The sequence below is a fragment of the Echeneis naucrates genome, chromosome 19 (genome assembly GCF_900963305.1).
Source record: "Echeneis naucrates chromosome 19, fEcheNa1.1, whole genome shotgun sequence".
Lineage (NCBI taxonomy): Eukaryota > Metazoa > Chordata > Actinopteri > Carangiformes > Echeneidae > Echeneis > Echeneis naucrates.
Window position 1 is genome coordinate 15348592 of NC_042529.1, and position 27463 is coordinate 15376054.

At 40.5% G+C, this 27463-nt stretch overlaps 1 protein-coding gene across 2 annotated transcripts; it reads right to left on the bottom strand.

Annotated features, from left to right (window-relative positions):
- Nucleotides 1-605: 605 nt before the first annotated feature.
- On the bottom strand, nucleotides 606-27114 carry tmem94 (transmembrane protein 94). Of its 2 annotated transcripts, XM_029527571.1 has the most exons (32): nucleotides 27016-27114; nucleotides 25609-25879; nucleotides 20658-20774; nucleotides 19962-20089; nucleotides 19118-19254; nucleotides 18233-18438; nucleotides 17357-17508; nucleotides 16550-16652; nucleotides 16355-16441; nucleotides 16153-16269; nucleotides 14413-14469; nucleotides 12812-12916; nucleotides 11815-11988; nucleotides 11504-11725; nucleotides 11083-11395; nucleotides 10711-10884; nucleotides 10467-10569; nucleotides 7932-8140; nucleotides 7654-7835; nucleotides 6918-7050; nucleotides 4491-4606; nucleotides 4180-4279; nucleotides 3581-3689; nucleotides 2779-2968; nucleotides 2607-2684; nucleotides 2389-2474; nucleotides 2215-2296; nucleotides 1887-2050; nucleotides 1621-1715; nucleotides 1430-1523; nucleotides 1122-1292; nucleotides 606-854 (listed from the first exon to the last, which is right to left on the bottom strand). In XM_029527571.1, the coding sequence occupies exons 2-32, from the start codon at nucleotides 25630-25632 to the stop codon at nucleotides 782-784; spliced, it is 4101 nt and encodes a 1366-aa protein (XP_029383431.1). In that variant the 5' UTR covers nucleotides 25633-25879; nucleotides 27016-27114; the 3' UTR covers nucleotides 606-781. The 2 variants fall into 2 exon arrangements, with proteins under 2 accessions (XP_029383431.1, XP_029383432.1); XM_029527572.1 differs by lacking the exon at nucleotides 14413-14469.
- Nucleotides 27115-27463: the final 349 nt, after the last annotated feature.

Consider the following 27463-nt stretch of genomic DNA (forward strand, 5'->3'; position numbering starts at 1 on the left):
CTGAGGTGAATAACATGAAGAAATTTTAGAGCTGAAAGTGATGATATAGAACAAAAGCCTGTAATAAAACTATATCTATTATTACCAGGTCTTTGATAACAATGAGTTTTAATAATTTCTTAAAATGTTGTTTCTTGTATATAAATTTCACAAATTACTGGTGATTATTTATTTCATAATAATTAAAATAATAAAATTTAAACTCTTTCATTGTGGCCAGCTTTTCTCTTCAACCCTATGTGTTTGACTCTTAAACAAAGACACAAATTTTAAATTACAGTGAACTAAGACTGGACTAGTCTGATGATATGACAGTTCAAATTGTATGAGGCTAAAATAAACTTCACAAGAAAATCATTTCAAAGTGAAGAAGTTTTCAGTGGGTTGTGAGGAACCTGGGAACATGAGAGCAATAATAGACAGCTCTGTCAGTGACAGAAGTGAAAGTGAGAATGTAAGAACTTCATCAGAAAACATTCCGCGTGCCTTTAAAATGAACTAAAACCAGACAACAAATCTATTTTGAATGCTTTGGAATTTTCTTGTCCCTGCCCTTCAGTTAACTGACAGGAGCTTGTATTGTGAAGCTCCCTCTGTATAATTTGGTTGATATCTACATCTGCAGTGCTGTTGGGCTCAAGTTGTTTGTTTGTTTGTTTGTTTTTTTTTTAAATAATGGAGGGCACTGCAGTGTTCACAACCTGGCCATCCTTGGTCTCCAGAACGGACCAACTGGGTTTCAGTAATGCACACTGGATTCCTCAGAGTGGGGAGGGGGGCATCAAAATGGAGAGTTCATTCCCAGCTTGGTTTCAAACTGCAGCTTCTGTCTCTTCTGGTAACGAACTCGCACCCTGGCATGGACAGAGGGGACAAAACAGAGCTCAAGGACAAAATCTGCTTAATGTTTCGAGCTTCACACAATACTTTCCTGTTCTGAATAAGATCAGGCTGATCCTGATCACAAGATAATCCACAATAATCCCACACATCTTTAAAGTTTTTGTGCAATGCTGTGATATGAGCTCTCCTTCTCTCCTCACGTGCCACCTCATAACAGTTATGCCACCATGTGCTATGCTGTTTGTGCCTCAGCTCCTCCTCTGCACTTTGCTTTGTACCTGATTTCATGCAGCTTCAACACTTCGTTGACCACCACCACAAGCAGTGGGGACAGAGAGACAAGCACCCAAGAATGAAGTGGTATGTTGCTCAGGTTGAAGGTCAGGACACTGCCCTGGTCGCGCCACAGCTGGTAATCCACCAAGGCCTGGACAATCTGGCTGAACAGACTACGGGAACGAGGGGAGTAAGAGGATTAAAAGTTTGGTGTCTGAATTACACAGATCAGGCTCTACCACAACCTGCAGGAGGTACAACAGTTGTATTATTATAAATTAAAGCAAATACAAATGATATGATGACTTACACCACAGGTACAGTGAGACACCACCACGTGTTGCTGAACGGACTCTTTCTCCACAAAGGCTGAGAGCGATGGACGTAGCTGAGGGAGATCACCACTGGGAAAGAAGGGACAAGCAATGACAGAGAAGGAAAAAAGGATGAGTGAGATTCGAAATAGCTTATGCAGCACACAGTGTGATGCAGAGCCCAAACCTGTGTGTAAGACGAGAAACCCAGCCATGACCTTCTGAGTCAGCAACAGTCCATTCGACAGATCAGTGAACCAATGTGGAGCTTCATCAGAAGAGCTTCGGGGGGGGGGGGGATTATCAAAAAAGTTGACTTTTCTTCTCCATTTTTTTTTCACTTTTCAGCGAACAATTAGGCCATCATGCACAACAGTTAAATTATCTGAAAATTGGATGCTATATACTTTCAGCCAGTGAGCTTCCAACATGTAATGATGATGCTTCCCTTACCTGGCTGTGAGTATGTTAAGGCAGGTAATGCTGGTGTTGTCAGCAAAGGTCATGTTGACACTACTCTGGCATACTTCTTGCAAGGTAAAGCCAAAGGCCAACAGATAGGCACACACTGTCAGACCAAACTTCAACAGGAAACAGCCAAGGAAGTAGTTCTGGGTCTGTTCAAAGAGGTTAATTTTTATTTTGAAACATAATGTAGAAAAGCTTCTCTCAGTAGTGGAGCAACTGGTTGTTTTACAGTGTTAATAGTACAAGTATATGCTCATCAGTAATAATTTGGGATTTTTAGATCTAGTAGATTTGAAAAAAGGTGGCATCAAACCTTTCTTGGAATGGCATCTAGGTTCTTCCCTGTGGCAACTGCCATGACTGAATTTTCTGGAGGCTTCCCCAGCAATGACACACTATTAACAAAAAGCAGGACAGTAGGGTTATTAGAAGACATTCTACAGCTAAACAAGACAGGGTAAATAGTTAATATTGTGTGTGTGTGTACCTTAGAAGAGGGCAGCTGAAGCAGGACAGCCAAAGGATATCAGTTGTGTTAATTGGAGGAGGAAGCTGAGCCAGACATGCTAAGAACTGCAAACGTCAAAGGCCCAAAATTTATTCATCATTATATATCATCGTATATATATACATATATATAAGAGTAGTTGTCGAACCACAAACATTAGTGGCTGACTGATGCAGGAAGTATATGATGTCCCTCACCTGGATGATGACCAGACTGAGCTGGCACTGTAGCAGGAACAGGAAGCATTTGCGGATGCCGTGGGTCGTATGACGTGCCTGGAACACATTCACACACAGACACATGAATGCAACATATTTATCTTACTAATCTGGTGTGTGTGTGTGTGTGTGTGTGTATGGGTCTACTGACCTGCTCTATGAGTTTGACTATGCTGACGCTCTCTCCCTGGTGGAAGGTGACAGAGCAGCCCAGACTGTTGAGCTGTCCAGAGAGTCTCAGAGGAGACAGGCCCTCTGTGCCTCCAGTGAACCCACCTCCGGTGGCATAACCGAATGTCTCCCATGAACACTGAGATGGGTATAGAGGGTCCAGAGCAATGCTGTGGACACAGGAAAATAATAAGTAACAGGACTATAGTGAAAATGTGTAAATTGCATAATTACAGTGCAATCAATCAAAATTATGAGTTGTCCAGCACCTATTCAAGGGCCAAAAATATTTCTACATTTAGCTTTAGCTCTTTCATTTTCATGCCATGCAAATGGAGGTGAAGGAAATTTAATTTGTACAGAAAATTCAAAGTTTGAGATGATATAATATGTATGAAATTATATAAACCAGTGCTGGTAATGTAATAGGTGAGATGAGCTTGAATAAGACCGGGGAACTGAATGAACTTGTTCTTTTTCACCTCATAAACAGCTAGATCACAACAAATAAGACAATGATTAAATCATTGCGATAGTAGAAATTTTTTCTAAAAGTTTAGGTGACTGTAATATAAGTTAGTTTTAAACCTATTATAATTTTTTTATAGCATAAACAATATAATAACAATAAAAATAGCAAACATTTAGTGGCCCTTATTTTTGGAAAAAAAAAAAAGGGGGCATTAAAAACCAAAATACATAAATCTCCTCATAATATCACTGATCTTTATTATCTATAATTTAGAAGACACAAAGGTTGTGCAGTGTTAACATGTGCATACCTAAGGTTGCTCTGTAGGAACAGGCGGGTGTTGCGAAAATTGGCAGAACTTCCAAGGCAGCATGTCACCTCCCTGTTCTCCTGCATTATCTTCATCATCTCACACATGGCTGTGAAGAAAACTCCATAGTGAAGAGCTATCCACACAGTGAACTACAGGTGGTCTTTTAATATATTTTGTGTCTCCTACTCTGTTCAGGGTTTCTCTACTTTGACATATATGCTTCCTGCACTCTGTTAAGCCACTTCTCTTATCCAAAATGTGGACATCATTGTCCTTAAAAGAGTGTCCCTTGTCTTTTAGATGTAGGAAAACTGCTGATTGTATTCCTGATGAGTTGGCTCTCGTGTTGATCCATGCCTTTGTTTAGTGGCCGTTTGGCTTCAATAATGTAAAGGAAAGTAAAAGGTGTGAGGAGTGTGGTCTTTGGGGTGTAACATGTTCCCACTAAGGCTTGATGTACATCACCTAACCCAGACTGTGACACAGATAATTTATTCTGTCATTGAAATAAACTTAACTCGTTATTAATAATCCCTTTTTCTGAAGAGAGGCTAGGAGAGAAAGTTGAGACAAGAAGATAAGTAAAGAACACTCACTGTCAGGGGTGCAGTCAGTGAAGAGTGGCACCAAGAGAGGCACATTATCAATGTTCTTCAGATGAGGACGGACCTGGTGGATACCACGAGGTAGCTTGGCCTGACAGGAAAAACAGAAATGGGAAAAAAAAAAAAACCCACATAAAAAAAATGCTAACTATTAAGTTTGAACCATGCATGCAACTGATTCAAAGACCAAGTAACTGAGCAACCAGACAAAAAAAAACCACTTGAAATTAAGAGGTATCACAGTGCTGTGGAAGCATTATGCAACAAGTAGCTCCACTGGTTTTAATAAAAGGTTCAATTACCCTGTTGCAGTCCTCCAAGAAGCTGGGTACATCACTATCTGTGGGCTGGAAGCTGGCTAAGTCAGAGTGGGCCTCCTCCTCTGGCAACAATGGACCTTCAGCTTCATCCCGAGAGTCTGTGTGGCATACAGAGTCTACCTAGTAATCTTCGATTTTCTGTGGGCTCAGTTTCCCTTGATTTGATGACCAGTCAAAGGTTTAACTCAGATTCCTTATTGATGTAAGAGAAGTAAAACATAAGTAGAAAAATATTTCCATCATGTTGAAGTCCGGCCTTGAAAGCCATAAAAAGTACTCACTTTCACAGTATGAATCATTATGATCATATATTATTAATAATATGTACTTGATCAATTAAAAATATTAGAACCAATCATTTATCTTGTGTGTTTCTATTGTTTTATACTGAGACTTTGAGTCTTTGAGTGTTGCCGCCCCTCTCAAAAAGAAAGTATACAAACTGAGGAGGCTGGCTCCCTGGTATAATTCCCAAATCCGTGCCTTAAAGCAGACATAAAGGACATCAACTTCCACTGCTATGCAGACAATACTCAGCTCAGTACCTATCAATGAAGCCAAATGAAGTCAGTCAGATAGTCAGACTGCAGGCATGTCTTGAAGACATAAAAGTCTGGATGACTGAAAATTTTTTACTTCTCAACTCTGACAAAACAGAAGTTATTGTACTCGGCCCTAAGAACCTCAGAAAAATACTATCTAATCATCTCATCAGTCTGGACGGCATCACTTTGGCTTCCAGCTCCACTGTAAGAAACCTTGGAGTAATTTTTGACCAGGACATGTCCTTTGTCCCTCACATAAAACAAGTTAGTCGGGCAGCTTTTTATTTCCACCTGAGAAACATTAGGAAAATCAGAAACATCCTTTCTCAGGATGATGTAGAAAAACTGCTCCATGCATTTGTATAGAGTAGAATTCAAAATCCTTCTTTTAACATATAAAGCACTTAATGGCAAAGCTCCATCATATCTCAGAGAGCTCATAGTTCCTTACTGTCCTAGAAGGCCACTCCGCTCTCTAGATGGAGGTTTACTTATGGTTCCTAGAGTCTCCAAGAGTAAATCTGGAGGCAGATCTTTCAGTTATCAGACTCCTCTTCTATGGAACCAATTTCCAGTATTAGTCCGGGGGCCGGACTCTAGCAATTTTCAAGACCAGGCTTAAAACTTTCCTGTATGACAGAGCTTATAGTTGAAAAATTAAACTCCTCTCCTCTTCAGCTATGCTGCTGTACGCCTAAGCTACTGGGGGAAGGACTGAGTTTCTCTCTTGCTCTTTCTCTCTCTCTCTCTGTCTGTCTGTCTCCCCGTCTCCCCCTGTCACCCTCTCTCCCCCTCTCCCTCCCTCTCGCTCGCTCTCCCTTCCTCCCCTCCTTGCATGCGTTGATAAGTACCATCCTTCTTAAAAAACACAGTTTCACAGAGTTCTATGCATTTATACTGCATTTACTAACCTTGTTCTGCCAAAGTCTCTGTCTCTCCCAGTTCCTCTCCTCTCTCTCCCTGTCCTCATCCTGCAAGTGGTGACTCATCGCCATGCCATGTTCCTGCAACACCTGCTGGTCCCATATCTTCATGAATTCTGCACTACAGCTCAACTCCATGAACTCCCCTCCCCCATGCCTATCTCACTCACTCTCAACCCAACCGGTCAAGGCAGATGGCCGCCCCTCCGAGCCTGGTTCTGCTCGAGGCTTAAAGGAAGTTTTTCCTTGCCACTGTCGCCAAGTGCTTGCTCATAGGGGGATCTGTTGGGTCTCTAAACTATTTTATAAAGAGTTTGGTCTAGACCTGCTCTATATGTAAAGTGCCTTGATGTAACTTTGTTATGATTTGGCGCTATACAAATAAATCTGATTTGATTTGATTTGATTTTGATTTGTTAAAAGCACTCTATAAATAAAATGCATTATTATAATCATTATCAATATTCATCACACATTTATTTCTGTAACTTAACCAGCACAAAAATTTGTGTATATTCATGAAATCTGATTCTGAATGTGTAGGTCATATGAACTGTTCCCTGGGATAAGAAAAAGGTCACTGGTGGGTGATGGTCTGCCAGCTAGGCAGACCTGACCAGTTCGGCAGGTGCGTAAAATCTTGCAGATATCCAAGAGCATTCACTCTGCTGGACATTGCAGGACTGTGCTGGCTTTGCAATGTTTGCATTAAGCTCCTTGTTTTGTTTGTTTCATTCATTCTTGATTTGCACCGGTCATGGTTGTTTGTAAATGTAATGTAATGTAAATGTAATTTATATTAAGAATCATATTCTTTGCACCATAAAGGAACCATATTTAAATATTTATGCCTTGAGGTGGCACTTAATGAGGGTCAAAGCCAACCTTCAGACATTCTGACAGTTAATGTGGTAATGTTAATATAACCCTGAGTTTGCTACCTTGGTTCAAGTCTTCATGAAGGGAACCATGACCTGGGCTGGATGGAGCTCCATCGCAGGGACTGTCTCCATTTGGAGTCAGAGATATATGGCAGTTCCAGCCTGTTTCCAGGCCCATCTTCTCTGCAAACACCTGCACAGACACAAAAGCGATTACATAAACCCACGCTGCCAATTACATTAGACGCTGCTGTTAATATCATACATTCATATGCATCATAATGCATCTATATTCATTTAAATTGTCTTTACACATTATGCTTTTATGTTAATGGCCCTGATACACACATCACTGACCATTAATTTAGTATTAGGTGATTTTTTTTTGTTCTTGTTGTAGAACTGGAGCCTGTTATGAGACATCAGTTTTTAGACTGCATCTGGGGAGTTGCATTAGTTTTATCAAAGCAGTGGCATGTCATTGTTCAGGCATGGAAACATTTTGACTTGAATACATATTTCTTAAGTTATTGTAGGTTTAGTTTTTAATCAATATGTCTCTGCTGTGTTATCTAAGATGTATCTCAGTATCTCATCTTTCATTTGAAGACTGACACAGTGGGTGAGACCAGGACATCCCAAATTAATGGCTCTTCCATACATGGCCAACAAATGTCTGCCTTACCCTGGATAACAATGCAATGGGTGGATCCTTCATGGCTTAATCTATCCCACACCTGGCTTATTTTAGACTACCTTAAAATGTTTAGGTGTGTGTGTATGCACATATGTTGACCTTGCTGCGGAGCTCATCCTCCATAGAAAAGTAAACAAAGCGGATGCAAGCTGTGACCAAGGCATCAATGAGTCGGACTGTGTCAAGCCTCGCCTGGAACTGAGACGACACCATCCCCATGAAGATCTGCCCACTCAGGGCCTGAACACAGTCCTCACGTTCCACTCCCTCACCTATCCCCTCTGAAAGACATGATCGGGGAAAAAAAAAAAAAAAAATCAAAAAGAAAATGATGAAACAGTACACCAGCATTCACACATTCTGTGACTAATTCATACCATCTGAGCTCCAGCTGTTCCTACAGGAGTTATATTTGATGGGCATGGTGGAGGGCAGCTCTACTCCAGAGAAGAGGCAGGGGCCAGGGGCCAGTTCCACACACTTTCCATTCAGTTGATCTGACAGTGACACCTGCATGGGTTTGTAGGCGAAGGCTGAGCAATAACCTGACAGACAGGCCCGCTGGTAGAAGTCCAGAACCTTCTTTCTGTAACACAGGTGGGGAAATTAAAAATAACTTAAATGGAAAAAAAAAAAAATGATTAGATTATTTTCAGCAGTATTAATAAAAATCAGCTCCAACATCTCTAAACTTTAAAGACTTGTAATAAACTTAGATCACCATCAACTTATTCTGAGATATATATACATACAGTTGTGGTCAGAAGTTTACATACAGTACATATTCCTACACAAAATCTCATGCTAAGTTCAATTTACACACTTGAATCATGAATAAACTAGCATCCAGGAAGCCCTAGGATTAATGTTTTAGGAAATACAAAGAAAAGGCAAAAATTCCTCATAATTTGAGATTTATTGATATTTCTTTGCAACACTGCTTTTTTACTGGGTCTGGTAGCATTTCCATTAACTTTTATAACTTCAGAAAGTCGCTTCGGATAGCCATCAATGAGCTTCTCACACTAAACCTTTGGAATTTTTGGCCACTCTTCCTGGCACATTTGGTACAACTTGGTCAGATTTGTCTGTCTTCTCGTACGGACTCGTTTCTTCAGTTCGCTCCCTCCTTCTCACTTGCTCTCCTTTCCTCCCCCCTTGCATGCGTTGATAAGAACCATCCTTCTTAAAAAACACAGTTTCACCCAGTTCTAAGCATTTATACTGCATTTACTAACCATGTTCTGCCAAAGTATCTGTCTCCCCCAGTTCCTCTGGGGCAGGTGGTGACTCATCGCCATCCCATGTTCCTGCAACACCTGCTGGTCCCATATTTCATGAATTCTGTATTACAGCTCAACTCCATGAACTTTATGCAGAAACATGTTCCTGCCTACACCCCTCCCTCTCTCTTTAAATAAGTTAAATGAGTTAATGAGTTTGGTCTAGACCTGGTCTATATGTAAAGTGCCTTGATGTAACTTTGTTATGATTTGGCGCTATACAAATAAATCTTATTTGATATTTATTTGATTTGACTCCATCTATTCTCAATAGGATAGAGGTCAGGTCTTTGTGAAGGCCATGCCAGTACTTTCACCTTATTATGCTGAAACCATTTTGAAACTGGTTCACCGTTTCGCCGGAAAATGTATTTGCTGGTCATTAACAGTTAAATTTTCTTCTCGTCCAACCACATGACATTCTTCAAGAAGCATTCTATCCTAGCATATCCTTATCCTGGTGCTCTTTCGTAAACTTCAGCCAAACTTTTCTGTGTCTCTCTTTAAGTAAAGGCTTCTTTCTGGCCTGGTACCCTCTTACCCCATGTGGAAAGATGGAAAACTCTCTTGACCATTGACACAGACATTTGTTCCTGAGGCAGCCAATTCATTATAGATGGCTTTCTTGGTGGCCTTGGGGTTAATTTTTACCTTTCTGACCAAAAGCTTTTCATCTCTGGATGTTTCCATTTCCTTCCAAGGTGCTTATATTTGTGGACAATTGTTTGAACAGATGCCCTTGGTACATCAAGCTGCCTTGAAATGGTCCCAAGAGACATGCCTGACTTATGCAAGGCAAGAATTCGCTCCCTGATGTCATGGCTGTATTCTTTTGACTTTCCCATTGCAAGTCTCAAGTCGAAATGCAGTGTATGTAAAGTCAAGCTGATTTTATACATAATTTTATACATAATTCTAAATTTAATTTATACATAATTTCTACACCTTGGCCTTTACACAACATGAATGAACACCAGACTAATGAGATGATTCCATGAATGTTTGCACAACCTGATTTGAACTAATTTACTGTTAAATAGGCCCGACAAGTGGGTGTATGTAAACTTATGAACCACATAAATCTGAGGTCATTTGGGGAAATCAACTAAATGTCTATCTGAGGTCAAAAATTCTGATCTGCCCCATTGGCAGAATAATGAAGACACTATTATTGAATAACCACATATTCATTCAATGGGTTAAAGCTGTCTTGAATAGTTTTTACTTCAGTGTATGTGAACTTCTGACCACGGCTGTATTATATGATTGTTCCCAGAGACTTTGGCGATACAAGCAGCTGACAGCTGGGCCTCTGAATAAGACACACTTACTGGCTGTGACATCACCCATTGGACCCAAAAGGAATGACTGATGTAGAACATCATTAGTAAAGACAATGTATTCTTGATAAATTCAAAGAAGCAGTGAAAAGGTCAGAGTGATCAAAATTTGTTCATGAGTTTTCTTGATTGCATTGTTTAAGGAGAAAAAAATGACATCTTAAAAATCAAATCATCAGAGCAATAACACTCACAGTCTTTGGAAGTGTATACTCTTTTGTGGATTTAAAGGGATTAAGTCCTACTTATGATTTACAGCCATAAGCGTGTGTGATGAGCGACACTGCACCTGTCTGAGCCTGACAAAGGGTAAATATCAGTCCCATCCCAAAAGTCAGTGCAGGCCTCCAGGATGAGGTCAGCCGAGCCATGTGACAGCATCTGGATGTTGTCTAGGTCAGAGGTTATTAGAGACAGTGTGAACGATAATTACTCAGGAAAATGCACATCCTTTATACAGTGGTGGGAATCACTTTTCCATTCAGTTAGATACAGTAGACAGACACTTGGCAGAATGAGCAGCTCGGACTCACTAGAGGAAGAGTCTCGTACAAACAGTGAGATCAGGTGCGACATGGGAGGCTGGCGTTTGGTGAAGTAATGAAGGTGGTGGGAGGTGAACTCCTTGGTCTTCTCTCCAGATGGCAGCTGGTACAGAGCCAAGTGGTTCTCCTGTTTAAATAGCTCTCTTGCACCAGGAGTGAACCCTAACACGTAAACACAGACAGTAGAGTAAGGTAATTTAAAGGCATTATTCAATCTGATGCTGGAAAATGTCTTACTTTCATAAAAACAATTCAATTCAACAATTGACAATTTCAATTGATGCTGATAATGATTTTAAATGTTTCACAACAACCAGGAGCCTTGCTTGATTTAAGTTCATCAGTTCATCATAAACTCACCTATGAGCCTAGAGAGCTCACAGAGCCCCCAGGGGACATAGACAGGCAGCACAGTGCCATGGCTCTCCTGCAGGGCCAAGTTGGAGAGGTGGTCAGAGAAGCGGCAGAGCTGCTGGGTGATGCTAGCATTGCAGAGGTTCAACATGATGTTGAGGCCCAGCGGCTTGAGGGATGGCAGGTGGCACTGCCAGGAGAGGTCATCAAACTGAATACTGGCTGGGTTCTGTTGGTCCTGCGACAAGCTTAGCATCTCCAGGTGATAGTCACACACAAAGTCCTCTGCCTCTGCCTCCGGACAGCCCATTGCAAAGTCCTGTAGATGAAAACAAGTGACATCAGAACTAAGACCATCACTTCACAGCTACTAACAGAGATTAAAGTGGAGGTTGTTTGTTTTTTTTTTTTGTTTTTTTTTTTTTACCTGGGCATGGTCTTCCTCTCCTCCCTCTGTGTCATGGCTAAAGCTCACATTGGATCCTGAGGGATGTTTGGTGCGGCTGTGCGTTGGTTGACAGGGGCGTCGAAGTCCCAGAGTGTCAGACGAACGAACAGTGTCATGTGAGGTTTCACTGAGCTCGGGCCCCTCCACTAGTTCTGTGGAGGACTCTGTTGGTAGACAGAGCAGAGCCTTCCCTTCCTGGGCCTGCACAGCAGTCAAAACCAGTCATGAGTGGCTACAACTCTGAGCATTATTACTCAGTAAGTTTCATTTTAACAATATAGCAACACTACCTCATCTCTGTCATCATCAGTCTCCATGCGGCAGTATGAGTTGACCGACAAGTCGTCTCTGAGATCATCTTGGCTGTTGTGAGGTGGTTCGACCCGTCCACTGAAGAAGAGCACAGTCTCTGGACTAGGGTTAGGCCATGACAGGATACCCTGTTTGTCTACACAACACAGCACCTACACATACACAAGAAAGATTTGCAACCTAGATAGACACTGAACCCTCACTCATGAATACAGTTAGAGTACGTGTACAGTACATGAGCAAAATGGGGGTTTGTTGCCTAGAGCACTATAAAGAGTATCTGGAAACGCATATGACAACAAAAAAAGTCAAAACCATCAAATCATACATACTGGCATGTTCCACATATCTGTATTGTAGATATTTGTGTCCAAAACCCAACTCACTAAAACCCTTTTCAGCCCTGGTACTAGCATCAGTCTCCCTACCTAAGACACATTGGTGTCTGGTGGGTTTTACATCTGACCACCCAGACTCACATCTGGAGGTGGGCTGTACATTTACCACATACTCCTTCATCCTGTCTCACTTACATACACTTATTCACAAGCACAAGACAACACACCCCTCTGTTAGATAAAAAGCAAGTCCACATACCTGTGTGTCTACATACAGACCGGAGAGACGAGATCCAATGACATGTGGTGACTCATATCAAAGTCAGATGTGAACTGACTGCTTAAAGCTGACTACTTGTGATCAGATCACTGAACACCCATGTTAAGGTCCAAATGGACCCTCAGTTATCTTAAACTCACTGACACACCCTTAGGGGGGCTTTAGTCTACATCCTCGGAATAACCTCATCTTTTTCAAAATGTATTGAGTAATGTGGTTAAAATGTCCCAAGTTAAGATGGCAAGGACACAAAAATATATTCAATTAATCATTGGGATATGTAATATCACAGTGACATTCAAATTGTAATATTGGTCAATAAACTCACTCCACATCATTCAGCTCTATAATACTCACAGTGACGGAGCCCAAATTGTGTAAGAGGCTGGATGTGTAGCAGAGTGTCTGAGACTCTCCCTTCAAGACACCAACCAGGTGTCTCCACACACAGCGCAGCATCTCCTGTAGAAATAAGCATGCACACACAAGAACACACATACACACCGATAAATTAAGATAGAAAACTGCTTTGATGGTACTTGAAATGATCGATTAAAAAAAAAAAAATTCATCTTAATCCAGGAAGATGTGAACTGACTTTACAGCTCAGTCTAAAATAAACCACACCACACCAAGTCTTAATTAGCCTCATTATTTGGTAAAATTATACAGGCAGAAAAATGACAAAACTTCTAAACTACAGTGGAACAAGGTGAGCAGATTAAGCCAAGAGCAAGCTTCAGCAGTCATCCCAAACACACCCATGCAGATTTTGCATCTGACAAATCAATCTGACAATCAATGACAACTGTACAGCTGGGAACAAACAACCACAGCCTGCTCAGGGAAAGTTTCCTGAATAAGGTGAGTCTTCTTCTTTTTCCAAAATAATGGACAATACTGAATGAACTTCTGGTGATTGGTGATAGTTGAGCTATATATAATGCTCTATAGAAAAATCTAATGTTCATATTCATAGGCCTATTTTTGTTTCAATGTGAAATGAAAATATGCTGTGTATCTTTATTATATTGGTAAAGCTAATGCCCTCTTATCCCTGATCTGGGCCATGTACATGAAGTTCATGCAGGACAGTCTTGTGACAGATCTGATTATTAGGTTTGGAAAAGCTACATAATTAATATCACAAAAGGCCAACAGCAATATCCAAATCAAATGATTTACTTTTTCTTTTTTTTTTTTATTTTCAAGACCCAACAAAAATAACATTGCACAAGAGAGATAGCAATAGAAAGGTGGAGCTATAGAGATATAAATATGACAACAGAAGCAATGTTTTAAACCATAAAGACCATGAAAACCCAAAGCACTCGACACACTTAGTGTATATCAAGAGAGGGAAAAAGGGAGGGGAAGCCCTAGAGGATTGCATCAGCAAATATCCAGACTGTGGATGATTTCCAGTCATGCAGAGCGAGCAGACAAGCAGAGGTGGAAGGTCAGGGACAGGTTCATGTAGAGGTTCCTGTCTTTAATAATGGCTATGTATTCATTTGGAGCAATGCCAAAGCCAGAGATGGTTTCAGAGTTGTGGTAATACAGTGCTTACTGCAGATTTTATTTAATTTCTTTTAGAACATCAGCTCAGCCATGATGGAGGGCAGTGTTTGGGTTTGGCCAGGAACTGTGAGAGGTGCTTTGTACCCATAAGCCAAGAATATGATCACAATGAGGCAGTGCTGACTATTGAGGTGAGACAGAAAGTAAAGTGCTCAAATCAAAGCCAAAAAAAATAAATAAATAAATAAAGCATGGAGAATCAAAGCAGTACTCTGAATCAGCAGATGTCCATGAAGATTTCTATGGTGAAGAAATCAAAGATGTAAGGATTAAGGGTAAGAGTTCCGCAGTGCGTGAAGACAGGTGGGTTTATGTGGAGGTGGGAGCCAAGCACGTGGAGGAGGGGAGGGAAGGGATGAGATAGTGAGAGGTTATACCTGGGAGGAAACCACTTCGGTGTAGCTGCTTAGAGTGTCCTCAGAGAACTTAGCAAGCTGGGGCAAGAGAAGAGTCTAGTTAAAACACAGAGGGAGGCCCATGCTGTGTCTCCTCTGTGTCTCCTCCATATGTCCATGTGTCCTTGTGTGTGTGTGTGTGTGTGTGTGTGTGAGAACTAGACTGATGTGGTTCTGACGGTACCAGTAGCCAACATGGAAAAACAGGGGATACATGTTCTCTGAATCTGTGGGTAAAAAGGAATAACACACATGCTGATGCAGTTTGTAAGCATTCAGACAGTGACTTGTATTTTGACTTAACACATATGAAAAGGAGGCAGTGCACTATAAACCAGGACCAGTAGATGGGTCCCACAACCTGTGGCGTTTATGTTTTTGACCTCATGAATACTGCCATTTTTTCCTTGTGATCTTTCAACCTCTAGTTAATGTGGCTGGTTATAATGAAAAATAAGATAAATACCTCTGTCCTGTTAAGTTCGCATAGCACAAAATATTTATGAGGAGGTCAAGTGACCTTCTGACTACATACCTATCACAGATCAGAATATAAAGACCAATGTGAAAACAAAGGCGTGTTTGTTGTTAATTAGTTTGAGTTAGCTGCGGTGTCTTAAGTTTTTTGTGTTACAGCCGTAGCTTAATGTTTGTGTGGTGAACTTATCAGTGCAATTACATGTTATCAGGCTATTGGTCATCTGTGATCCTTAAAAGAGATTCTTTATAAACTTAAATTGTTTAACTTTTCACACAACTGTGTTGAATATATTTTTATAATACATCTTAATAATCTCATTCACAGCAGAGTAGCTTAATAGAACATTCAAAATTCTAAATAATTAGCATTTCAATTTTAATTTGCTTCATCACGCATGTATATCACTTTATATATGTAAGGACCAGTCAGTCAAAGACTGCTATATAATTTTACTATTGTTATTTAGATCCAACACTGAAGCAAAATCTCTTATTTTTTTCTCAGTGAATGCAAAGCAGCTTATATCTACCTACCTACTAACTTTCCAATTCCAATTCCAATTTCTATGTGGATAGGATCACAAACTTCAAAGATGATTCAAATAACTAAATTTTTTAGGTTAACCTATGATGAGCACTGCACCATTTGTGCAAATGGTTGTAATACCTCCTATGGCTCTTCATGTGAAATGGATCTAGGCGATTCGGCTTAGATATAACCCATCATGACATGTTGGCAAGTATGGAGGCATTAAGTGTCTGCATTACGGGAGCTAAAAGATCCAGTACTTGATTTATAGTAAAGACTAAAAGGAGTCTAAGTATCTGCCTCTCTCATTTTTATATTTTATACCTCCAATCCTAAAATCTAAGGGAAATTGAATAGTTGCTAAGAATATGATCATATCATATCATATCACAGCAGCATTAACTCAGAGTGTGCCAATATATATCATATAAGTGTTCTCCTGAATACAACTTGTTTGGTCACTTAAATGGCAGCCATCTGTGATCACTTGAATGGCATTTATAATGCCTTTTGAAACAACACTGGTGTTGGACTAGACCTATGTATGTAGTATCAAACCAAAGTATCAGTCAAGCCCAACAGCCCCAAGCCCCAGGTGTATTAGCTCAGACACAGAACTCAAACCTCTGTGTTGGTAACTGAAGCTCTGCTACCACATTTAAAGCTCTTTCATCACTAACTCTGTGACTCTGAGTTGTTGTTTCATCACTCACCAGACCAGCGGGAGACACACGACTGAACTCAGCAAGGACCCTGGCTGCTCCAAAGGCATTCACCAGCACCCACATGACAGGGAACAGCAGCGGCAAAATGGGCAAAACACCCATCACCTGTATATATGATGTCACACATTTAACATTTCTATCTTCTGTTGCAATGCACGCCAGGGGTAGCAACATTTCTGAATGCTTGTACCTGAAGTTGAAAGAAATTGTAGCAGGGAGGGGTGAGGCTGGGGGCGTCACAAAAATAGCGGATTGTGTTCACAAGCAGGAACGCCACCTAGAGACAAAGGCCATAAGCACACCACTGAGGACATGGTGGCACCTATGACATCAGGTGATCATAAGTGTACTGCAAAAAAGTGGTTCAGAAACAGTAACTGCTCACCAGCACCACGGGACAGACTAGCTTAGTGATGACTGATTGCACTGTAAACCTCTCATTATCTAGCACTGTGATTGGCCGAGAGAGTGCCATCTCCAAGCTGTTTCTGTTTAAAAGATCAAGACAAAGCAAAGGAAGATTAAAAGATTATAACGCTCTAAGTATTTTTTCTCTTCTACTTAAAGAGTTCATAACATTTATGTGTGCAGTATTTTTATTTGTTTGCATACCTAAAGTCCATGTACATGTTATTGTGTTACCTTTATAAACTCTGTTGTACAACAAACTAAAGCTGGTATGAAAAAGGCAAACAATCAAAAAAAAAAAAAAAAAACAGGCTAAATGATTAAAATCATAATTGATTAATAAAATTACAAGACTGGTCTTTTGATGTCTTTGAAGGTTTTCTGTGGATTTGACAGTTAGTCTTATGTGACCTGCTCGAGCAGTGAAATTTGGTCATGTCACATGACATGACAGGTAGACATGGTAGACATGGCACAGGTCTAAATGCAGACATGTGGTTGCATCACAAATGTGCAAGAAGAAGTGTTGAAACTGTTGGTTATGTTAAAAATGCAAAGCACATTATTATAACCATTTCTGGGAGAATTGTTTTATTTAAAAATGTTGCACAATTCGTAATCTAAATATTTCTATTTTTGATAATTCAGCAGGTTAGAGGAATATTTTACAGACAGATGTAATCTCATCTGTGTTCAGTCTGAATTGTGTAAGTATGTGGAAACATCCAGTCCTGCAACTAACCTTCCGATGTTTAGCACCTCCATTGCTGAGGGGCAATATTACCTGACTGTTTCCAGTACTGGAGTCCGGACCACTCTGAAGAGACGGTGTTGCTGAGGGTTTTGAGGTCCTCTCTTCTCATTGGCCCGCGGGGAAGGAGGAGGGGAGAATGGGGGGAATAAATCTCCAGGCTCCAAAACAATGTGTTCATCATCCTGAGTAGGAAAAAAATATTTGAACTTGTCATGCAATTTAGTTTTTCACTTTCTTACCAAGAATTACATAAGAATAACATATGTCATCTTAGTTAAAAGTCTGAGGGATGGGCTATCCTGGTTCTGTCTAAAGGTAAAATCAACCATCAAATAGCTCTTAAATTTATTAATTGAAAACACTATATCTCCTTTGTTAAAAAAAAAAAATAAAAAAAAAACATGCAAAAACCATTAGGGGGCTCCAAAAAGTCATTACTTAATAAATACAGTTACAGCATACACTTACAACAAAAACTAAACAACACAAAAGTGAAGTTTTAATCAATTAAATACAGGCCCTTTTCACAGTTTTCAATACGATCTGACTTTTTACAGCCAGTGGAGTCTCCCCAAAATGATCATTATACAGAATACAGGTTTAAGGCTCCTCAGCAGTGGGTTCATTTTTATTTCCAATTTATGTCTTTGCCTCATTGAGTCTGAGGAACAATTTTATAAATTGTTGCAGTGAATTTGTAATAACAAAACTGAATTAGCTTTTGAACAAATATGTTCAACATAACTGGAATTATATTGGTCTTTTAAATTGTGCCAGAAGAGGGAGTTATGAGTTTGGAAAACTGATTTACCTTACCTACTCGTACCAGCTGTGACTTTTCATCACAGGTAAATCAAAGAAAATGTGCACAGATGTCATGTGCTATGTTACTACATGCAGACTCACTTTAATGCCTCTGAGTGACACAAATGCCTCCTGGCCAGGTCTCAGAGCAATGACATCTCCTTCCACCAGCAAACTAACGGGCAGATTAACCAGCTGGGAGTCGCGGTATGTCCAGTGGAGGGACCAGGATGGGGATGAGGGCGTGTACAGGTCAGGGTACAGTGACTGAGACCACCGTACATCATCCACGCACCATGACAGATAGTCTGGAACACAAGAACAGAAAGTGAGGATGCAGTTACCATGCATTAATACGCCAAGGCAAACTATGTAACTGTGCATCAAGAGTTACAGCTGGGATCATATTTATCACAGTGATACCAGACAATCAAAATGTCTGGATCACACCACTTTCGAACTGACTTTCATCACTTTCGTTAAATTGAATTTCACAGTTGTCCTTTTGTCCATACAACCCTTTCTGTTAGTGTAGTGATTCCATCTGAAGCCTAGTCCTGAGCCATGTTTGGTTAAAATCTGTATTTTAATGTTCTTCTATTACCAGTGAAAAAATGAAGAATGAAGAATGAGCACAGTGGACATGGTATAATCCTGTCATATTTTAGTCAGGTCAGCAACAATGGCTGTTTCACTGAAAATTTCCCAGAAATGGAGAGGTAAAAAGTTTTATACCAATTCAAAAAGAAATTCATTATGCAACATCATCTGCAACAGGATCAGAATAGTCAGTTTCCTTGCATACTATTGCTACTCATTACTTGAAGATCTTCTGTTCAAGGTAGATCTGTGATGCTTAAATGCCAACAACAGACATTAGCCTGTGTTCCCACAACCTTCCATTGCCAAAAATGAGAAATGAACAGCTGAGTAAGGACATGAAGTATATTTTCTATTACAGGAAGTAAAACAGTCAGCTTGACCCACCACTGAGCTGTGTTATAATGCCTTTCAGGCGCCGGACCATCTCGCTCCTCTTGAGCCTCTCCTGACGTCCGACCAGCAGAAAGTTCAGAAGGAGGAGGAGGAGGAGGGCTGCAGCGTTCACCAGCTCAACACCAGAACTGCAGAGGAGAAAAGTAATAACAAATTTACAGGTCCCATACAGTATCAAAATAGATGTTCATGTGTTCTTTGGTTATAAGCAGGTTTAGTTTCTATATTAATACTGTAAGTACTGCTCTGACAACAGAGAAATGGTCCCAGCCTGAATTCAGAAAATGGATTGAACTGTAAGGACTTTTGGAATGTTCTGATATCACACTAACTAAGTCCCTGCCAGTTACGTCCAGAGTCCTGACCAACTGGACCCATTGCCTCTGAATAAAATCCAATTACATCTTCTACAGTCTAAGCATATTAGCCCAATCATCAGTGAGTGTTTTAATTAGACAGTCACTAGTGGTCAGAGTTTGTCTTTAACTACATATGTTAAAGGGAAAGGAGAACAGTTAATAAAAGTGTAAAATTGCTTTGGCAAGCAGCGACAACAGCTGACATTTGTGCAGCTGCTGATTAATTACTATTTATCACTTATGCTCATGTTGAACATGTTGACTATTTTACCAGAAAATAATGCAGTTGAGTGGACAAGCAGATGAGAAACACAGAAACATGAAAACCTTGTTTTAATTTTAGTTGTTGTGATTTGTGGAAGTTAAAATAATAAGAACTGACAATACAAGAATCCGCAACTTCTTTGTTGATGTGGCAAATGCAATACTATGCACTTTTCCAGACCCATTGCTCCTGTCAAAATGAGATTGCCTACCTGCCCTTTGGCTGGCTGCCATGGCAACATAAGAGTCCCAGCACCACGAGAAGAGTGAGGGCAGCTCCTGGCCAATGGAGGCAGGAGTGACGGTTGCCATGGTAAAGGAAGCTATTCACCCACTGTTCCTACGAGGATATGATTATGAACAACACAGCAGAAGCAAAATTATATGCAGCATCTCCCAAAATACATTTAACAGGACAGTTATATAAAGGGTGATGTCAGCTAATGGAATTAAGGCCATAGAGACAAAACACTGTAGCTTTGTGTATGTATGTGTTTCTCTCCTTAAGGGACAAATCTCAGAAGACCACCATTACAGTTATATTTGCTGTTTGTTATGATTAATAAGTAGGGTACAGAGAAAAATTTGCCAAGGGACGCATTTAAGTGGTAGAGAGCATGTTTGGCATGCAAAGGCCCCAGGTTCAAACCAAAGCCACAATTCAAACCAGTGGTAGGCTTATGTCGGTCCCAAGCCCAGGTAAATAAGGAGGGTTGCTGAAGGAAGAGCATCCAGCATAAAAACTGTAGCCAAATCAATCATGCAAGTCACAGAGCTGTCTTGCCAGAGCTTGACCTCAGCAAATCAGCTTTGGCGACCCCAAATAGGAAAAAGCCAAAAGAAGGATGGACATTTATGAACATGTATTATCTACATGTGAATGTGTGTGTGTGTGTGTGTATCTCTACCTGTGTGGAGGTTCGCCTGTGAGCTGCCCTCTGGTGCTGCTCCAGCAGGTCCTGGAGCTGGTCCCGGAGTTTCACCAGGGCCTGGCCAGTCGACAGGCCCAGGGTCACAGCATCCTCCTGTAGCAAAACATACGAGCATACTGTCATGTTTTGGTTGATGCTTTAACAATTCAAGAGGACCTTGTCTAACTATTTATTTCATTGATTTATTGATTGATTGAAGTATTATTATTATAAACTGCTGTATTAGCTGGGTCCTGACATAAGCCTTTCTCCTACAACTGTATTTGCATCAAGCTTTTCCATAGCAGATATTTTGGCCTCTCAGAGAAGGAGCAGCATAGGTAGAATGAAAACTTAAAAGTGACAGCATTATATTTAGGTGCTGTGGATCCATAGTCCTGATATTGTATATGCTGACTCAGTCTCAGGGTTACTGTGTTATTGTCTGTACTAAGTTAAGTATGTTCACTGCGGCGGTTTTGGCTCCACCAAATCTGTGTGTTCAAGGACAATGATTCAAAGTGCACCCAACGAGTGTTAGTCTTGTGCTTTTCTTCAGAAACCAAGACCTTTTTAGTCAAAAGTGAAATAACAGTGAGATACCACCCCTCCAGAGGTCATGGTGACTGGACAGAGGACTCCTCCCTCTCGAAAATTGGTGCCCCTTTTGATCATGTTACATAAAGTAGAAATGTTATGATGAACGTCAAAACAATGAAATTAAATCTTGACTAGAAAAATCTGATTTTGATGATTAGTCCTCAAGCTGAAAGAATATAGTCAAAATTAGGGTTGAAACTTAGAAGATGTGGATGATGCAGTTTTTGATACTGAAAAAAAATGTGCTGTTCTCCTCATTGTTGTAATTGTCATCATCATGATTTATAATAATAATGATTATTATTACTATAATCATTATTATTATTATTATATATTTTCCTTAACCTATGTGTTAGTTATGTAAATGTTCACAAAAAGAAACTGTAATAAAAACTTAAATGATCCCCTCCCCCAAAAATAAGACTGCACAATATGAAAAAAAGAATCAAACTGCAATTTCGAACAAAAGATGTAATGCCAACTGGAATGCTGATCAAAAGAAATGACGTAGCATTTTTTGGGGTCCTGTACCAAATAAACATGCTCCCATCTGCAGAACCACAACGCTTATAATGCTAGCAATGCACAACAATGACAACAATTTTATCAGAAAAAATGGCAGCTTCTTTGATTTTTATATTTCATTTGACATTGCAATTTCACTATGTTTTAATTAATTATGATGCCCTAGTGAAGATATAGGTTTCATTTTTTTAATATGTCCGATCACTTCCTGTACATTTCCATCCTTCCTTTAGCTACACCCCATTATACTTGAGGGTTTTTGGGGGGGATGTTACCCAACACATTAATCATACATATTTAGTTCAAACATAAACCACACGTAAACTGGGTAGCCACGTGAAGAGGAAATGAATCTCTTTATAAAAGAAAGAGAAAGGAGGAAACAAAGTCATATCTCATGTTAATGGGAAAGCAACCTTTTCCCACACTCCCTGTCTCTCTGAGGATGTGTGCGCGCACATGCGCACGTACACACACACAAAATTGTGCTTTCAAAGCTGTACATCCCACACAGCTAAGCTATAAATATCTCCCCATTTCCCCAGAGTAACAATGCCTGAACAAAAACCCTCCAGACAGACATAAGCAAGCAGAGACGCATGGAACCAGAACGGCCTCAGTCGAACACAGCAGAGTGGGCCCACGACCTGGGGAGGTTTTAGATTAGCCCTGGAAGCTTCCCAACAAAGCTCCAGCACCACAAATCCCTTGCATTACTTACAGAATACCTTGCAGTCCTGCTAAATTTGTTCAGCCATATACCGCCCTAAAAAGCAAACAAGAAACAACTTACACTGCTCTTCCTCCAGAGGTAAATACCCTCTCTCATCTTCAGCACCATGGCAGTTCTGCTCTGCTCCTCTTCTCTAAGATATCTGAATCTCCTGCTACAAGGAAAATGTTTAACAGCCGCTGTGCTACATGATGAGAGCCGTAATGTCTCAGAGACAAGTTGCTAAGATGTGAATGAACAAAGTGGAGCGGCTGTCTGCTCACAGAGGTGGTGATGCTGCAAAACCTCACCCAAATTTCCCTCGTCACTGTAATGCAGACAACAAAGCCCAGCATCGGTGTGCACTGCCAGCTGGACTTTAATTCAAAAACACAGTGTCTGGGTGTCTCTCTGGCTCACACTGGGTCTCAATCACATCATTCTTATTCAGGGTTGAATGAGGGGGAGGGGGGCAGGAGCTGTGTGGATGTGATGCCAACCAGGCCTGTTTAATCCTGCTGAACAGTTTTAATTCTTGGCAGTTTAGCATATATGTGACAGTGATTTACCTGACCCATATATGTATGCCCTTTGTGTGTGTAAGAGTTTAAAGGCCCCAGACAGTTAAAAAGTTTACTCTGATCAGATTAGCTGACAGATCTGTTGTTAACAAAGCTCCAAAAGAATCTCAACACAGAAAAGGCATAAATAAATTACACTGAACTACAAGCTAAACAGAGAAGGTTTCTAGTTCCTAAAACTAAATTATCATTGCATGGATATCAACAAGAGAGAAGTTAAAATATGTAGCTTTAATACATATCACTAAGAGTGCCCTACATATAATCCAAACAGTGTAGTGAAGAAGTCAGGTACCTAAATGGGGATTATAATGAAGAGAGAGGGAAAAGCCTCCAGCATTTGTTCTGGTTTGGAATGTTATTGGTGCTATAATCTGATCAGTTGGTATAAGTGTGAGTGAGTAATAAAATTTGTTTGTTCATGGTCATTGCTTCACTTCACTTCCAGCTGTAATGTCTATGCACTTCAGACAATGATCATCCTATGTTGTGTAAAAAACTGAACAGCGGTTCTCGTGCCCTGTTCTCTGTTGTGTGTTATGTAACTATCATAATATAAAAACAAATATGAATTCCTCCTGTGCTTAAATGATCACTGAGACACTTTTTTCACGTATTTTAAAGATGTAAAGTAAGTGTAATTTGTCTCTGGGGCTTCCAAGACATGAAAGTCCCCTTGAGAAGGAGGGCTGCTTCATGTTTCCACAGTTGATAATTATATAACAATACAGCACATAGGTGCCAAGATATAAGAAAAGGCAGGTTTAAGCCATTTCAGTCCTTTGAGCAACAGGTTGATGGCAAGTTGGTTGTTAAATACCTCTTTCACACACCTACCTTTAACTGAGCAGGATTGATCTTTTGACCCTTAACTGAAAAGACCAGAAATGGCCAGGGACAGAGCAAGTTCATGTATCAAGACAGAATGTACAATGATGTTGTAGTTTAGGGTTAGGGTTAACCCTTCCTTTCTTTATTCGTGTCGTAGATTTTGCAGTAGGTTTAATTACAGCATATTTATGGTTTTTTACACCTTTCCATCTTGTAGTTCTGGCCAGTGACCTATCAGCTGAGGTATCCCCACTTACTAAAGATAATCAAATAGGTTTTGTAGATGAAGTGAAAGTTCCTAGACTGCACATTATAAGCTATCATAGTGTAATCATATATTTCAGATGTCAGATCGAATAAAATTCCTTTTCTTGAAGTGGAATCAATGTGTGTCTTTGTGTGTGCACACTTGAGGGCTACACCATAAAAACAAAAAAAAAAAAGGAGTGACTGTTTCCACAGCCTTAATGATCTATCGGTTTTTTGGTGTAAACTAGGTGCAAACAATCCAAATATTATCGAAAATCAAAAATTGGTCAACTACAATATTATCCACACAGGAGCAGAACCAGCATTTTTTTTTAAATACAAGTAGAAATGTATCACAACAGACTATAAGTGAAGTGTTGTGGTGTTACGGAAACCCGAGCATTTAAATTATTTTCTCCAGATGTTAGGGACCATGCTTCTTTGGAAAAACCATAAAATGCAAAAACGACTAATCAAAGTGACTCATATCTCAATTCCAAAATGTGCCAGATTAACCACCACATTTTCTTTAAATATCTTTTAGCCCAATCATTGACTTTAAGATAACCTATACCATTTCACACGTTTAAACAACATGAACAGCTGAGACATGAGGAAACAGAGGGATCAGTCAAACAGAAATATTACAATACGTGATATTATCATTGAGGTTGATATTATATTTATCAACCTTTCCATTATCTTTACAATTTATATGTCAGGGTCACAGGGGGCTGGAGCCAATCCCAGGCGATATTGGTCGATTAGTCGATACCAACATCTGGAGACTCGTGCTCACACTCATACCCAAGAATCACAATTAACCTAATGCACAGTACATGTCTTTGAACTTCTGGAGGAAGCTGGAGTACTCAGAGGTAACTTCATTATATTTAACTTTGACCAAAATAGAATCAGATCATCTTGTGGATAAGTGAAAATTTATGCCATATTAGAGGAAGTTAACTCAAGGCTTTACTGGGATGGAAAGGCTTTCATTTCCTCAAGGTGTTCCTTCATGAGAATGAAAATTCAACACAGGACAAACTAAAGACACAGCACCTCAAGACACCACAGCAGCACAGCACAGACATACAAAAATGTAGCAAAAGCTTTTTAATCGTGTAGAGCTTATAATAATGTTCCATAAGATTATGCACTCAACTACAACAGTCTTGCTTGTCTAAAACTCAGTTAAAACGCTCTTAACATTTACAGAACCACTAAAATAGTGATGAAAATTATGTTTTCCTTAGCTTAACCTAAGAAAGACTGAGGTTAACTGAAATTAACGTAGATTTTTGATGTCAGGACTGAAAGTAAATGTAAACAGCAGACAAAATTAGAGACAGTTTAAATCCCAGGGGACCTATGTGTGTCGTAAACAACTCTCCACCTCAGAGACATTAATGTAGCTTAGGTACATGCTGAACTAAGCAACTTAACTCACCTGCTTCTTATCCTTCGGCTCCATGGCGACCACAACCACTCAACATGCTCTGTTCCTCAACCAGCCAACACCACCCGGCAGGGCCCTGTCTGATGCCACACGCTCCTGGCCAGATCCTTCCCGCCCCACCACCTGTGGAAGCTGCAGCTCAAGTACTTCGGATTTGAGAAGAGTAAGATTGAGAACGCAGGTAGGTGCAGCCGTGGTCTCCCACCTGGCAACACCTCCTGCCCCACCTCTTCTGCCAGTGTGACAGGAGGCACAGCCACACCTAAAGGGAACAGCAGAGAGAATCAGGGAAGTCGCCAATGTGGAGTCGTCGTTTGTAGGGTTAGTGGTTGCTGATGTAAGTTAGCTTTCATGTGAGGGTCTGTAGATAAATCACAGTAAACTAATGCATAAATTGAACTTGACTTACAACTACACTGACTTAGATTGCAGTGCCTGATTGGCCAGATTTAATTTAAAAACAGGACAGTGAATAAAATCGTGTTGGCAGGTTTTATTAGCACCAAACCAATAAAAACTGCTTTGTTTGAGTTAGCTTTACTTCTGTCATGTAGAAGCTCAAAAAGCTCAATTGAAAAGCAGAGCCAAGGCTCTTAATCTACTGACATCAGGCCCGCTCACTCTGACCTCTGCCCAGAACTCCAGAGTCAGCAGTCTCAATTGGCAAAGAGTTGACAGAGCTCAGCCAAACAGAGAGGAAATGAGCCAGGCAGGCTGGAGGGTGAGCGGGTCCACTGACTGCAATGTAAACCAATCCGTGAACGATCAAACCCCAAACACAGTCCGTGGTAATGTCACCCAATGGTGCTACATTCAGTGTTTGTTTTAATCATGGAAACTAGTCTATTTTCACAGCCTTTTGATTAAAAGGTAGCACAGATGTTGCCGACAACGCAAACCACAGTTCGTTCACAGTGAGACAGGACGGTGTTACAATGAACCGGCGCGACATCGGGATATTGAAAATGGAATAGCTAAATGTAATTCGGCCACAATGCATCGTGTCTTCTGCGACAGGAAGACTGTCAATTTCACTGATGTAATAATTGGTGAGCCATAACTTCGTACAGTGTGGTTGTCACTCACAAATCCCCTGGACTCGAACCTGTCATTACCGGTGTTTATGAGTCAGGCTTAACTATAGCACGAATGGCACCACTAAATCAAGGTTTCAGTGTGGTTTATTACACCCCCCCCCCCCCCCAACAAGGAGACAGTTTCCTCCGTCCTACAGTGGATGGAGTGACAGGCTCCGCGGCTAAACGACCCCTGCCCTTCATGTCAAATGCAGGTGCTAACACAAACACAGGCTTCCGACCTAACAACATTTACGCTGCTTATAATGCCGAATGCAGCTAAATGAGCCGTCGTTGTATTATAATGGATCGGCGCACTCACCTTGTGATAGTTCCAGTACGCCGCCGATATCCTTTGGAAATGTACGCTTGTGGGCCTGTGGGCCTTTGCTATACCGCGGCAGCCATGTTGGGAGCGTTCTGCCTCGTTAGAGTGCGTTGCGATTGGCCAGCGGTAGAGGTCCCTGGTCTCTGATTGGCCGAGAGGAGAGTGGCCAAAACTGTGCTGCAACGCCGTGTGATTGTTTATGGTTCTGTTTTGAAATAGGAAACCTCAGCTTCCCATTTCAAAACCTTTGCTGATTTACCGATTCACGACGTTCTGGGATATTTCGATTTTAACAGCCACTAAGATACTTACCGTACATTATCACCATGGTAATAATATGAGAGTTACAACCGGGACAACATATTAGGTAATAAGCTGTCTCACGCCGTGAATTATGGGCTGTTTTATACTTTCCATAGTCTGTCACTCAACATGCATTTTC